This window comes from Carlito syrichta, unplaced genomic scaffold (genome assembly GCF_000164805.1).
Source record: "Carlito syrichta isolate Samal-C Ts95f unplaced genomic scaffold, Tarsius_syrichta-2.0.1 Scaffold303232, whole genome shotgun sequence".
NCBI classification, from domain to species: Eukaryota; Metazoa; Chordata; class Mammalia; order Primates; family Tarsiidae; genus Carlito; species Carlito syrichta.
This window is the reverse complement of record NW_007247328.1, coordinates 474,093-488,783: the sequence shown is the minus strand read 5'-3', so window position 1 is coordinate 488,783 and position 14,691 is coordinate 474,093. Positions and strand designations below refer to the sequence as shown.

The following is a 14,691-nucleotide window of genomic DNA, read 5'->3' as shown; positions in this document are numbered from 1 at the left end:
ATGATGTTTAATTTAAAAAAAAAAAAAAAAGGAGTCAGACATGGTGGCTCACACCTGTAACCCCAGCACTTTGAGAGGCTGAGGCAGGAGGACTGCATGAGCCCAGGAGTTCAAGACCAGCCTGGGCCATGTCAGAAAAATCTCATCTCTACAGAAAAATTAAAATATTAGCCGGGCGTGGGGGTGCACGCCTGTAGTCCCAGCTACTTGGGACGCTGAGATGGGAGGGTCGCCAGAGCCCAGAAAGTTGAAGCTGTGGTGAGACATAATCATGTCACTGCATTCCCACCTGGGCAAGAGTGAAACCCCCGACTCAAAAAAAGAAAAAAGGAAATGGAGAGAGAGAAAGGGAGGAGTCAGAGTCGTTGTAAAGATCTCATTTTCAGCCAGGCTCAGTGGCTCAGCCTGTAATCCTGCGCCTTTGAGAGGCTGAGGTGAGAGGACTGCCTGAGCCCGCAGGTTCGAGACCTGCCTGGGCAGGAGAGACCTCATCTCTACAATAAATCAAAAAATTAGCCGGGCGTGGTAGCGCACACCTGTAGTTCCAGCTACTTGGAAGGCTGAGGCGGAAGGATCGCCGAGCCCAGCAGGTCGAGGCTGCGGTGGCCGGGAGTGGCCACTGCACTCCAGTCTGGGCGATAGAGTGAGACTCCAATTCAAAAAAAAAAAAAAAAAAAAGATCTCATTTTCTTACAATTGCCCATCTGCTTACAAATCCTTCCGCACTTCCATAGCTATACACAATCGAGTAGGGTGGTCAGAGCTGGCCTGACTGCCAGGGTTCAAATCCCCTGCTGTACCTCCAACAAGCTGTATGATATGGGCAATTTATGCACACAGTGTGTGTTCACACCACACCTCAATTTTCTCATGTGTATAATGAGTATAACAGCCTGAATTTCATGACGATACTGAGAGAAACAACAAAGTTAACACACTTAAAGTTTTCTCTGTTTTACAAATGGGAAACAGAAGCTCAAAACAAAATAACTTGACCAAGGTCCTACAGCCAGTGAGTGCTGCAACCAGGATTCAAAACGGACAATCCGACTGGAAAACCAGTGCTCTGATTCAAAGTCCCTCCAGATTCGGCGATGAACAGGGCATCTAAAAGTCCCCCTGGTAATACACCACAGAAAACAGAAAGGATTTGTACGGCCTCAAAAAAAAAAAAAAAAAATGACCAGAGATAGAGCTTCGGCCAAAGTCAGAGACCACTTTGGGAAACAAACTCCACTGGACAGAAGATCCCAAGTCAGGAAGACAGGCTGCAGTCTCCAAACCTCTGCCAGGTGTCTGTAGACCCCTTAAATAATGTCACAGAGAACACCAAGCCCAGCACATCAAGGTTCATACCCTAGCTTCATGTCAGGGGTAACCTTGAAAAAACAGGACTTATCTTTTACAGGGCCAGTTCCTTGTAGTACTTGCTTCCCCATTAGGTAAGTCTCCTAGGAAACCCACTGGCATCTGGGGACCAGCTAGCTTTGTTGTAAGAGGTTGCATTCAACATCAGTGAATTCTGGGGGGAGATTATTTCAATGTGTTTGCCCATTTCATGATGGGTGATTGACAAGCATACCTGCCCACTGAAGTGTTCGGCAGTGACAGCATGACCTTGTGCCCCACCCTCCCTATTCACCCAATCTTGCCCTGATCAACTTTTTTTGAAAAAAGTTCTTAAAGGAAAATGTTTTGCAATGTGGAAGAGGAGAAACAAAAAACAGCAGACACTTTGGGAGGCAAAGGCTAGAGGATTGCCTGAGACCAGTGGCTCAAAACCGGCCTGGGCAACTGGGTGAGACCTCATCTCTACAATATATCCAAAAAATTAGCCAGGCACGTTAGGGAGCACCTGTAGCACCGGCTACTTGGAGGGCTGAGACGGAAGAATCACCTGAGCCCGGCAGGCATGGCCATGAGCATACCACTGCACTCCAGCCTGGGTGATGGAGTGAGACTCCAACTCAAAAACAAAACCAAATACAGAAGTACTAAGGCATCAACATGGACAAATTCAAATACTTTGTTGAGCAGTGGAAAAAGCATCTCCATAGGTGTACTGCATCCAGTGGAGAGTCCTTTGAAGGTGACTGAAGTTTAAACATGTAAGAATAAATCTACAATTTTTTATAAATAAATCCCGGGTTTTGTGGTCCCCCCCTTATAGATGCACACTCGTTCTGTGCCTTGGCAAGCTGGTTCACCTCTAAGATGCCAGTTCCTCACTTCTAACACAGGAAAATAAGTTCACCAGCCACAGCCCGGGGACAGCTACCTTGAACTTTAGCGTTTCTGATGAGAGCGTGATTGTGGACCTTAGAGACAACCAGTTCTCCCTTGCCTGCCTCTCTGGCACCTGTGACCTCCTCTACTTCCACCCTCATGCTGGTCGCTCACAGTTCTGCAACTGTGCCTCCCAAACTGGTCACCTCCTTCTCACCCTCCAAGAAGGCACTCGAGCCCCTCCCAGGGGGAAGCCTTTTCTGAGCTGAACCAGTGGATCTAGATGGGAGGGCCCCCTCCCAGACGTTCCAAGGGCACTGGCGCTCACCCCTACGCAGACCCAGCAGCGGCACTGTGGCGTGGTGAGTCGTCTGTCTCTCTCACGACACCAGTGTTCCTGACCAGCACATCAGCCTCACCTGGGAGCCGGTTAAAAATGCACATTCTGGAGCCCCAAACCCAGGGAACCAGAAAATCTGGCTGTGGGGCCCGGCCGCCCGTGTTTCAGCAGCCCCTTGGGTGCCAGATGCCTGCTGAAATTTGAGACCCATTGCATGATAAGACTCCTTAAGGCCGGGCCTTCCTTCTTCCTCCTGCTTTCTCCCCAGGCCTAGCATGGTCTGGGGCACACACTAAGAGCTCCATTTAAATAAGCAAACAAAATGCATTTTAAATTGAAACAAAAATCCACGTGGCAAAGTATACAACAGGCGTTTCCTTGTTGTTGTTTCCCAAATGTGTGTGGGCTACAGCCATGAGCTTTCGAAGTCTGCATAGCCATCCACGCCTGGACCCAGATGCAGGGACTCTCACTACATTCCTGCTCTTTCAAGCAGTGGCAGACGGCCCAAATCCAAATCATTCTTCACTCTGGCCGGTCTTGAGGCCTTTCTCAGAAGTGGGTAGCAAGAGGAAACCCAGAGAAAAATGAGGAGTAAATCTCCAGGTTGAAGATCTCTGAATCCCTTTGGCATTGAGGAAGTTTCTCCCGCTGTAAAGTCAAGAATTCCCAACCTCTTGACCAAACGAGAGGGAAGTCGGTGAATGTCTACAGGATACTACTTCCAGATGGCTACAAAGGTTAAGGTGTCACTGCAAAACACCACAAAGGGGAAACTTTTGAATGGTGAGTGGTTCCCCTAAAACAAGGCAAAAGAAAATAAAAACTAAAGCGAATGTTGCAGTTGCCCTATCACAGGAATTTTCCAGATACAAAAAGGCCATCATGTTTTCAACATTGTTTACTCAATGCTGAGCAAGAAAAACGCTTTTAAGTGGCCCTTCTAAAAAAAGTTGTTTTCTTTTGGAAATCATGTTAATCAGCTTTGAATGCTGGACTAATGAGAGGCATGCCCCAAAAACATCTCGTGTCCATTAAGAGGGTCCAGCTAAAACAGACTTGCTTAAGGAGTTGGTTTTATCAGATATAAAATACCCAGATGGCATGGCCGATTTCTTCCAAATTTTCTATTCATCACTACATACGATCCCGAAAAACAACCATACCATTCTTGAACTCTTCAAACCTCATGCCTCCAGGGAGGCAAACCCTTCTTTGCTATTGTTAAGAGCAGCAACTGCTGTATTGACCGAGTTCAAGCAGTCCCTCCTCGGAAACAAACAAGATGCCAACCCCTAGCCCACTACTTTATATGTAAGGCTCTTTCCGCTAAAAATGTTGGAAGAGAGAATCTCAAAAGTTAAAAAAGAAAAACAAACTTTAATTTAGGTTAAGGGAACAACAGAAGACCAGGTTTTGTTTCTCGAATGGGATTCAGAATCTAGAAAATGCTTCGAGGTTTCAGAAGGATTCGTGAGGGGCAACAAAGGTTGGCAGCTTACGCTGATACACTGGGAACATTCTAGAAGGGACAGGGGACAGCACAGACATGCATCAGTTCTTAGTAGATCTCATGAAAAACTCCATACCATAAAACTTACATAAAGAGGAGAGGACCTACGTCTTAACACAAACTTTATACTGCAATCAATACCAGCAAGTCACTACAAGTCTCCCAACCAATGCTTTCTGGTATATCTTTAAAATTAGTTTTTACCTCTTTCCACACAATGGTATGCCACATACCATTTCTTAACACTGAAAAAGAAAGAAAGAATATATTAGTTAATACTGGTGAAAAATTAAAATCAGTTTCTGAGACTCTAAAATGTCCCTTTTAAAATTTCATTTATTCATTCTAACATAACTCTATATCCTTAGACATAAAGGCATAACACCATCCTACCCCCCAAAATTGAACTTGAATTCATGTATCTCTGTAGCATATATACATTAATGCATATACATACATGTTTATATATTATGTAAGTTAATATATTTCTATTTAGCCCAAAAGAATTAAAAAAGCCTACATTACATAATTTTTTTTTTTTTTTAGTTGAAGTCTCACTCTGTCGACCAGGCTGGAGTGCGGTGGCATACTCACAGTCACCCCAGCATTGACCTGCTATGCTCCAGTGATCTTTCTACCTCAGCCCTCCAAGAAGCTGCAACTACAGGCAGGCACTACCACGCCTGGCTAATTTTTGACTTATTGTAGAGATGAGGTCTCACCAAGTTCCTAGGCTGATCTCAAACCCGTGGATTCAGGCAATCCACTCACCTCGGTCTCCCAAAGTACTGGGATGACAGGCTGAGCAACTGAGCCCAGACACACAATTTTTTTAAAAAAGCAATTGGTGTTGTAGAAATAAAAACAATAAAAAGTAGAACGAAAGAAGCCAGAAGAGACTATAAACTAAGGATGTGAATGCTTGGACTTTTTATGGACAAAAAAACTGCCTAGTTCCTGAAAATTACAACTTTTCTAACATTCTAAAATATACAAATCTTGGTCAATTTTTCATTATCAGGACTAAAATTTTGTTCAATTTGTTTGTTATTTTACTATTCCTTTAGAGTATTTTATAGATCATTTTTCCAATTTATCTCAGTGCCGTTAACTACCTATTTAAAATTCCTTAAACACAAGTCTTATTCTTGTTTTCCAGTGGAAAAAGTGATTCAGCTTAGTATCTTACCTATTGTTTTCTTTTTGTTAACTGCATTATCTGCCTTATGTCGCTTCTGTTACAGAAAGAAAAAAAAAGGTCTTACATTCAGAAGTTCCACGTGAATAATTGAAATAGCAAACAAGATCAGGAAAAAAACAAGAGACAAGGAAACTAACTGCCAAAATACTTGTGCTGTCAAATTCAGTCTGATGGTTTTAGGATCTATCACCACTTGCTAAATTTAGATGCAGTCTCTTTGGGTTTCAATTATTCTATTTCAACTCTAACAATTAACAAGCACTCTGAAGTATGAAACTTCTCACTTCCTGTCTTAGACTGGACTAAAATAATGATTCAGTATGATAAACCCAACAACAAACAGTTGATTTCATTTTACTGATGTAGCACTTTGCTTTGATTTATACAGGCTAAGGGTCTGTTATCTGAAATGCTTGGGACCAGAAGTGTTTAGGATTTCAGATTGTTTCAGATTTTGGAATATTTGTATATACATAATGAGATACTCTAAGGATTGGATCCACATCTAAACATGAAATATATTAATTTATGTTTCATATACACCTGATACACATAGTCTGAAGGTAATTTTATATAATATCTTGACTAATTCTGTGCACCCATCACAGGAGGTCAGGTGTGGCGGTTTCTACTTGTGGTGTCATTTTGGTGCTCAAAAAGGTTTTGGATTTTGGGGGCATTTCAGATTTGGGATTTGTTTGATTAGGGATGCTCAACCTGTATTGCATTTATTTCTTTACCTGTTATGTGTATATGCACGTGTGTGTGTGTGTGTGGGGTGTGTGTGTGTGTGTGTGTGTGTGTGTGTGTGTGTGTGTATGTGTATGTGTGTGTGTGTGTGTGTTTTAAGAGATAGGGGGTGGTAGGAGAGAAAGATGCAGAGACAGAGAGACAGAGACAGACATGAGAGAGAGAGAGAGAAAGAGAGAGCAAGAGAGAATAGAAATATGACTAGAGCCATAGAACTTTGAGATTCCCTGTGAAAAGTTGTGTGAATAGGAGATGATCCTTGTAAAATTACCTCTGGCCCGGGCATTCTAATGCTTCATCTGCCCCCAAATTAGCAAACTCTAAGGCAACATCACTGATGAAAATCAAGAGGGCCCAGAGACCCAAAATTGGAAAGCAAAGTTTGAAGTGCTTCCGTGTCACTGTACAGACAGGTAGGACACTCTAAGGACACACTCCCTCCCAAAGACTACCATCACCAGTCTCGAGAGGCTGGCTAAGCTACAGACCAATTTCCCATCTCAAACGTATCAACCAAGGGAGCAGGTAAGTTATAAGTTATATTTTATACAGTGTTTGCATTATTCGAAAGCAACAACTTACAAAATCTTCTACAATCTCTTTGATGCCTGCAATTGTTAAAATAATGATCAATGGCACCAGGGTGGTATATCTTCCTGTTGGTGATACATCTGGAATTTGCTGGAAGACAAGAGACCAGAAGAGGGAAGTTGGCAGATTACAGAAAAGGACTTAGGCACTCACTGCTCACTCTTCTGCAGTTCTGTTCCATTTCTATCACACAAAAATAATCACCTTACTTTAAAAATACTATCTATGTATTTTACACATTTTTTAAAAAATTTATCCAACATTGCTATGCATTCGGAACAACAAAAGGCTTAAAAGGATGACCCCAGGGCCATGTTTGAATGCCTCTTTTAGTCACTGCAATTCTCCTTAAGGCAATCCCAGAATAAGTCTCCCTGTAGACAAAGCCAAGCCTGTTCAGTTTTTCAAACAATGACAGGATGGAAGAAACAGTCTACATTCAAATATTGTGACACTTTGGCAGTTTAGGAACCTTTTTGCAAAATCTCATTCTGCATGTCATTAAGGCTGCAAATGTTAAGTAACTTTTCAAAAACCATTACCTGTAGTAAGGCAATGAAGAGGAAGAAGGCATTAGCAGCTCTTCTAATCTGCTCATACAAGAATCGAGGTAGAAATGTCAACACGCTGTACTTGGCCGTACTGTAAGTGCAAAGAAAGACACCACGGTCAGTTATAGATCTAAGTTCTAAAACGCGAGAACAGGACAATACGTTTCCCAAAACTCAAGACAAGGAAATTGCCGTGCTGACCTTCCCTGCGGAGCTTTATTTTGTGGTCTTTGTTTTCCAATGCTGATACCCATGTGTTTGTCTCGTTTGCACATGACAGAAGCAGAGACATTCACCCACCTTCTGTGGGGTTCCATGCCAGGAACAACAGGCCTGTGAATAACAGTCCATGTGTCCCTCCTGGGTACCCACCACGGATGATGAGGCTTCGGTCACACCCAAACAAAAGCCATTCCTTCCACATACCCTTTGTTTAGTCACCTTTGCTCCCACTTAGGTTTCCACCTAGGATATCCTCTTCCTTCCACGCTGCCCTGTCTCTGCATGACTCCACTGTCCTTCCCAGCCTCCCTTCCCATATCTTCCAGTAAGTTTGATCAAATTCATGACGACTCCTCTTCATCTGAGCCCACAACATGGTGTTTACACCTACATCACAGTCTCCACTCTGCTCTATTTCTCTATCCCTAGAACAGATTACAGAAACAGCAAGGATGTGTATTTCAACTTTGTATGTTCCTAGCACGTAGTGCATAGCAGACAGTCAATGAGCAATGAAATAACTCAAAGGCAAAATGAACCACACCTCCTGTGGAGGCAACTAGGTCTATTCAAGTTCACACCGTGAGAGCACCTGCATGATTCCTAGCTCACTCTCTGAAGGCATTACTCTGAGACTTTATTTATTTATTTTGACTTGGAGTCTTACTCTGTTGCCCAGGCTGGAGTACAGTGGCACTATCACAGTTCACTGCAGCCTCAACCTTCCAGGCTCAGGCGATGCTTCTGCCTCGGCCTCCTAGACTACAGGTGCACGCCACCACACCTGGCTAATTTTTTTTTTTATTTTTGTAGAGATGAGGTCAGCTTGGCCTCAAATCCCTGGGCTCAAGCAATCCTCTCATCTCAGCTTCCCAAAGTGCTGGGATTATAGGCATGAGCCACCACGCCTGGCCCTGAGCCTATTCTTAATTGAAATATATTCTAGCAAGATTATCTAGCAGGTTTTGAATACACGACAGATTAGAAGTGCCAAAACGGAAGAAGAAGGGGCTCAGGATACAAAATACACCAGAGGTACGTACATTGTTATAAGACCTGAAAGCAACCAAGCCTGGAATGACAGGATAAAACCAAAGCTGAGTACTCAAAATATATAGCAGCCTGAGATCACCTAAAGGAACAAGAAATAGTTCCCTGTGCCATCTCCTGCCACTGCCCCAGAGAAAAACATCCCCAAGGTACAGCAGCCCGGTGTTTCACAATACAGATATCAGAGTTGTGCTTAAAGATAAAACCACTTTTAGCCTTCTTCTGCCTAAGGTACTAAAGATGTATATGATAAATTATATGAAAATAGTAATATGAGATAAAGTTACATATGATAAATTATATTAAGACAGTTCACACTTAAAGAATCTGACCCTTAAAGAAATAGCCCTGAATTAGCTAGAAAATTAGTTTACACTCAGTTCCTCCTTGTTTACGTGGTCCTGTGGGGTGATAGAATGTCACTGTAAAATTCTACTAGACAGAATAAACTAGCTGACATGAAGCTCATTAAAGAATAAGGAACACATATGGAACTCACATACATGATAGCTCATGGACAGCTAACAGGACAAAGTCAAATAAATATGATGCATTCCTGTACAACAATCCTGACCCCTGACATAAAGCAACCAACATTTATAAGTAAAGGAAATATGAAGTTCACATGCTCTAAGAATGTAAAAAGTATTCTGTAAGAGAGCCGGGCCATAGAACACTTGAACCTGAGATTCCATCTGTATAAAACAGACACGTACAGTTCATACACAACTCCAACTGTGTAAACAAACACATCCACACACCGTCCACACGTGAGCCCAACTGTGAGTAAACGTTTCCCACTTGACCAAAATTCTCAGTGTACTTGGGGACGCTCGTGTCTCTGAGCACCATGAAGGTGGAGAATTGAAGAGGAAGGGGATCTTGCTTATGCCAGGAAGCCAAAGATAAGAAAGCAGAATAGGGAGGAAGATGCACATTAACTTTTACTCTATTAGATATAGAAAAATGAGCCCAAATGTTTGCATCCTAAGATACAATCAGTAGGAGCCATGATTCAGAGAAACTAACGCACACCAAGAAAAGGCTACAGTATGGTATTAAAATGACTGCCACAATATACAATTTTTATCTGTCCTGCTACAGAATTAAAGACATAAAACTACAGACACCTGAAGACAGTACTCATCAACATTAGTCTACTAGAACAGACTAGGACAGTGCTTCTCTAACTTAAAAGTGCACGTGAGTTTTCTGGTAGCTCGTTCAAATGCAAACTCTGATTCAGTAAGTCTGGGATGGGTTGGAGAGTCTGCATTTCTAACACATTCCCAGGAGAGGTCAATGTTGCTGGTGCAATGACCACACTTTGAGTGGCAAAGGGTAAATGTCCTCAAACTTCCTATTTGAATTCAATTCACTCCAGACACTATAAGATGTAATAGGATGGGGTTTCCAGTTCCAAAATGGTGGCACAAAAGCAGGATGGTTGCACTCCCCTCCACAGAAAACCAAAAACAAGCACTTAGATCATCACCAGCAATATCCCAGAACTCAAACATGGGGATGAGACAGTTCCCAGGGCCAAAGAGAAGTGAAAAAACTCCAGGCAGATGGTAAGTAAATCGAAAGTTCGTAGCTGAGACTCCCCCCTCTCCAATCTGCCAGGCACCAAGAATGTGGAAAATTTCCCCATGTTACAGTTTGACACTGAAAAGGTGAAACTGAGGTGACAACCAGCTTCCCCACCTGGTCTTCCCTTGCAGGAGACCTGTCCCTGCCTACAGAAAGAATTGGGAGTACCTTAAGGGAGAAATATTCATGAGGACAGGGAGAGACAAAGAGGGAAGGTGGGCCTTCCATCCCTGGCCCTGACAACTCCATTCTGTAACTTAGCCAAAAGAGACGCCAAACCAGAGTGGCTATAAGAGATTCATTCACAGGTCCCCTGGATATGAATCCCCAGCCAGCCTTCCCACACTGCTGGGATATCCCCTTTGGCACCTCCCTCATTTGGTATGGGCAGCACTTCAAGTGTTTACTAGCGCTGAGGAAAACCTGTGCTTAAGGCACCATCTAATGCTGAAAAGGAGGCAGTAAAATAGTGGGATATATAGAAATTCAACAGGTAAATTACAAAGAACTCCCAAGTAAACATATCCAATAAAAAGCAAAACAAGTTGAAGAGAGAAGACTGGACTAATAACTAATTCTTCAATGCAAACACAGACATACATCCACAAGAAAGAAGAGCAAACAGGGAACTATGATCTCCCCCCAAAAAACAAAGTGAGGTACCACTGACTAACCCTAACAAGATGATGATACTTGAGCTCTCTGGCCAAGAAGTCAAAATAGTAGTTTTAAGGAAACTCTGATTTTCAAGATAACACAGAAAACCAACCCAAATTTATCAAAGAGATTGAAATAAAAGAAAAAATCAAATGGAAATCTTGGAATTGATAAATACATCTGCTTAACTGAAAAATTATTTAGAGGCTCTCAACATAAGAATGGATCAAGAAGAGGAACAAATTAACAAACTCAAAGACAGGCTATTTGAAAATATATAGCAAGAGGAAAAGAAAGAATAAAAAGGAATGAAGGTTGCCTGAAGGATAAAGAAAATCATCTCTAAAGACCAAATCTAAGAACTGTTGGTATTCTAGAGGAAGTTAAGAAAGACGGGGAGGAGGGGGTAGAACACTTATTCAAAGAAATGATAACAGAAAACTTTCCAAAATTTGAGGAGATGAATATCCAGCTACAGGATATCAGAGAACACCAAACAGATCTGACCCAAATAACATCACCCCAAGGCATATAATAGTCAAACTCTCAAAGATTGAGGACAAAGAGAGGATTCTAAAAGCAGCAAGAGAAAAGAAGCAAATAACAAATAAAGGGATTCAAATTCATTTGGCAACAGACTTTTCAACAGAGACCATACAGGCCAGGAAGGAGTGGAACAACATTTCCAAAGTGCTCAAAGAAAAAAACTGTCATCCAAGAATACTGTATTCAGCAAAGCTATCCTTCAAATATGAAGGAGAGATGGTCTTTTCCAAACTAACAAAAGCTAAGAGAATTCACCACCACCAGACCTGTGGGTATTTCTGGAGGAGATTGACATGTGAATCAGTGAACTAGGAGGGAAAGACCCACCCTCAATGTGGGCAATCACCATCCAATCTGCTATCAGTGCAGTTCAAACAAAGCAGGTGAAAGAAGAAGAATAAGCAGCTTGCTCACTTTCCTGTTTCTGTCTCTCTCCCCCTTCCCAGGTGGAAAGCTTTGCATCATCTCTTCCTGCCCTTGGACATCAGATTCCAGATTCTTCAGCCTTTAGACTCTAGGATTTGCACCAGCAGCCTCCCAGGAACTCTTGGGCCATCTGTCTCAGATTGAGGGCTGTACTGTTGGCTACCCTGATGTTGAGGCCTTCAGACCTTGACTAAGCCATGCTATGGCTTTCTCTTTGCCCAGCTTGCAGACAGCCTATCCTGAGGCTTTGCCTTGTAGTTATGTGAGCCAATTCAACCTAATAAATTCCCTTCAATATATACATATAGAGAAAGAGGTTCTCTCCCTCTGGAGAATCCAGATGAATACAACAGACAACTCATTTTCAACAAAAGCAACAAGAACAAACAGTGAGAAAAGAACAATCTCTTCAATAAATAATGCTGAGAAAATTGAATTGCTAATGCAGAAGAATGAAACTAGACCCCTATCACTCACCATACTAGACAATCAAATCAAAATGGATTAAAGACTTAAATCTAAGACCCAAAACTATAAAAACTTCCCCAAGGCATATAGTAGTCATATAATAGTTTTTTCCCACAAGGGGGAAAGACTCCAGGACATCGGTAGGGGAAAAATTTGTGTAAGACCTCAAAAGCATAGGCAGCCAATGCAAAAAATAGAATACGGATTGCATCAAGCTAAGTAACTTCTGCAAAGCAAATAAAACAATCAACAAAATAAACAACCAACCCACAGGAGAGAAAATAGTTGCAAATTATTCATCTGACAAGGGATTAGCAACCAGAATATATAGTGAGTGATAACCACAACAAAAATGCAAATACTACTATTTAAAAACGGGCAAAAGATCTGAATACACATTTCTCAAAAGGAAACATACAAATGGCCAATAGGTGTATGAAAAAAATGTTCAACACCACTCATCATCAGAAAACGCAAATCAAAACCACCATGAAATATCCCACTCCAGTGTAAATGGCTCTTACCAAAATGGCAGGGAATAATGAACGCTGGATGTGAAGAAAGGGGAACCTTTATGACTATTGGCAGGAAGGTAAATTAGTGAAGTCACTATGGAAAACAGCATGGCAGTTACTCACAAAACTACAAATAAAAACTACCATATAATCCAACAATTCCACTCCTGGGTACATGTCCAAAAGAAAAGAGATCAGTATATTAAAGAGATATCTACATTTTCAGGTCTATTGCAGCACTATTCACAATATTCACAATAGCCAAAATATGAACTCTACCTAAGGATCCATCAGTGGATGACTGGACAAAGAAAATGTGGTATATATACACAATAGAATATTATTCCATCATAAAAAAGAATGAAATCCTGTCATGTGCAGCAACATGGATGGAAGTGGAGAACATCATGTTAAGTGAAATAAGCCAGACACAGAAGGACAATTATCACATGTTATTCCTCCTACGTAGGAGCTAAAAAAAGTGGATCTCATGAAAGTAGAGAATAGAATGATGGTTACCAGAGGCCAGGAAGAGTGGAGGAGAGAGATGGATGAAGAGAGGTTGATTAAGGGATATAAATATACAGTTAGATACAAGAAATAAGAGTTAATGTTTGCTAGATTACAGAGTGTCTACAGTTAACAATAATCTAGTATACACTTCAAAATAGCTAGAAAGAATAATTCTTAAAGAAAAAAATAAATATTTAAGGTGATGGATATTCTAATCACCTTGATTTGATCTTCACACATTAAATGAATATATAAAGTTATCACATGCACCCCCAAAATATCTACAGCAATTATGTATCAATAAAAAAGGTAAAATAGGATAGATGCTTTCCATTCATTGTGCCAGAAAGATGAAGATTTATAGGGTTAAATGGGTGAATAAAGGAGCTTCCCAAAAGAATAGTTTAAGTACCTGAGTGAAGAAGTCACCTTCCTTCCCCAAAGACATTCCCACTTGTGGGATGGGGTGCCTGTGTTGGCACTACTGCCCCTACAGATGTTCACAGCCAAAAAGGGCTCAGGCAGCCTGGGCAACCAAGGCCTTAGAGCCTGGGTGCTGGGGAGAACCAGCCAGGAGCAAGCAGGAATGTGCGCCTGTGACTCATTCAGTCTCCCCCTAAATATGTTAGGCTAGTGCACTAGCCTCTCTCCTCTGCCCAGGAGAGAGAGAGAGATGGAGACAGACAGAGAAAAAAGACAAGAAAAATGATGTCAAAAATCCTTGTCAAAATCCATCCATGCCATGTGCAGTGGCTCACACCTATAATCCCAGCACTTAGGGAGGCCAAGGTGAGAGGATTGCCTGAGCCCATGAGTTTGAGACTAGCCTGGGCAACTTGGTGAGACCTTATCTCTGCAATGAATTAAAAAACTAGCTGGGTGTAGTGGCGTGTGCCTGTAGTTTCAGCTACTTGGAGAAGGATCACCTGAGTGTAGCAGGTAGAGGCTATGATGAACATGAGCATGCCACTGCACTCCAGCCTGGGAGACAGGTGAGAATCTGACTCAAAAAATATATATATCATCCATCCTTCAACAGATATTTCCTGAGCCCTAACTGTGTACTAGGTATGGCAGTAGGCCCTGGAGATACTACAGGGAATCAAGTGGCCAAAAATGCATACCCTTAAGGAGATTGAACTCTAGAGTAAAGATTAGATTTTAAAAAATAAACAAAGCTTTGGAATTAAATAGAACTAATTTCACTGCCTAATACAGTGAGTCTCAGTTTACTTGCCACTAAAATGGAGATGATAATACCTCCCTGACAGAGCTAATGTGAATACTAAATATGACAGGCATAAAGAATCTAGTCCAATACCTGACCTCACAAATAAAAAATGAATTGTGCTCCTTCTGGAATGTATTTGTATGATTTTAAAACTAATAAGACTGGTTCTTTCTAACGATGCATGCAAAAACACATCACATTATAAAACTGTTCTATTGTGAAGCTAGATACAGAAAAAAGATCCAACAAGCTCTCATAGTAGACAAATACAGTGATATAATTATCAAAATGTTGACAT

At 41.6% G+C, this 14,691-nt stretch overlaps 1 protein-coding gene across 2 annotated transcripts in view; it reads right to left on the bottom strand.

Annotated features, from left to right (window-relative positions):
• The window catches only part of LOC103260518 (phospholipid-transporting ATPase IB), a 549,519-nt gene that overhangs the window by 490,356 nt on the left and 44,472 nt on the right, over positions 1 to 14,691 (bottom strand). For both annotated transcript variants that reach the window (XM_008058151.2, XM_021712400.1), the window contains exons 2-5: positions 7,164 to 7,263; positions 6,613 to 6,711; positions 5,269 to 5,314; positions 4,284 to 4,324 (exon numbers count right to left, since the gene is read on the bottom strand). In XM_008058151.2, the coding sequence (XP_008056342.1) occupies positions 4,284 to 4,324; positions 5,269 to 5,314; positions 6,613 to 6,711; positions 7,164 to 7,263 (286 nt within the window). The remainder of the gene's footprint in view (positions 1 to 4,283; positions 4,325 to 5,268; positions 5,315 to 6,612; positions 6,712 to 7,163; positions 7,264 to 14,691) is intronic.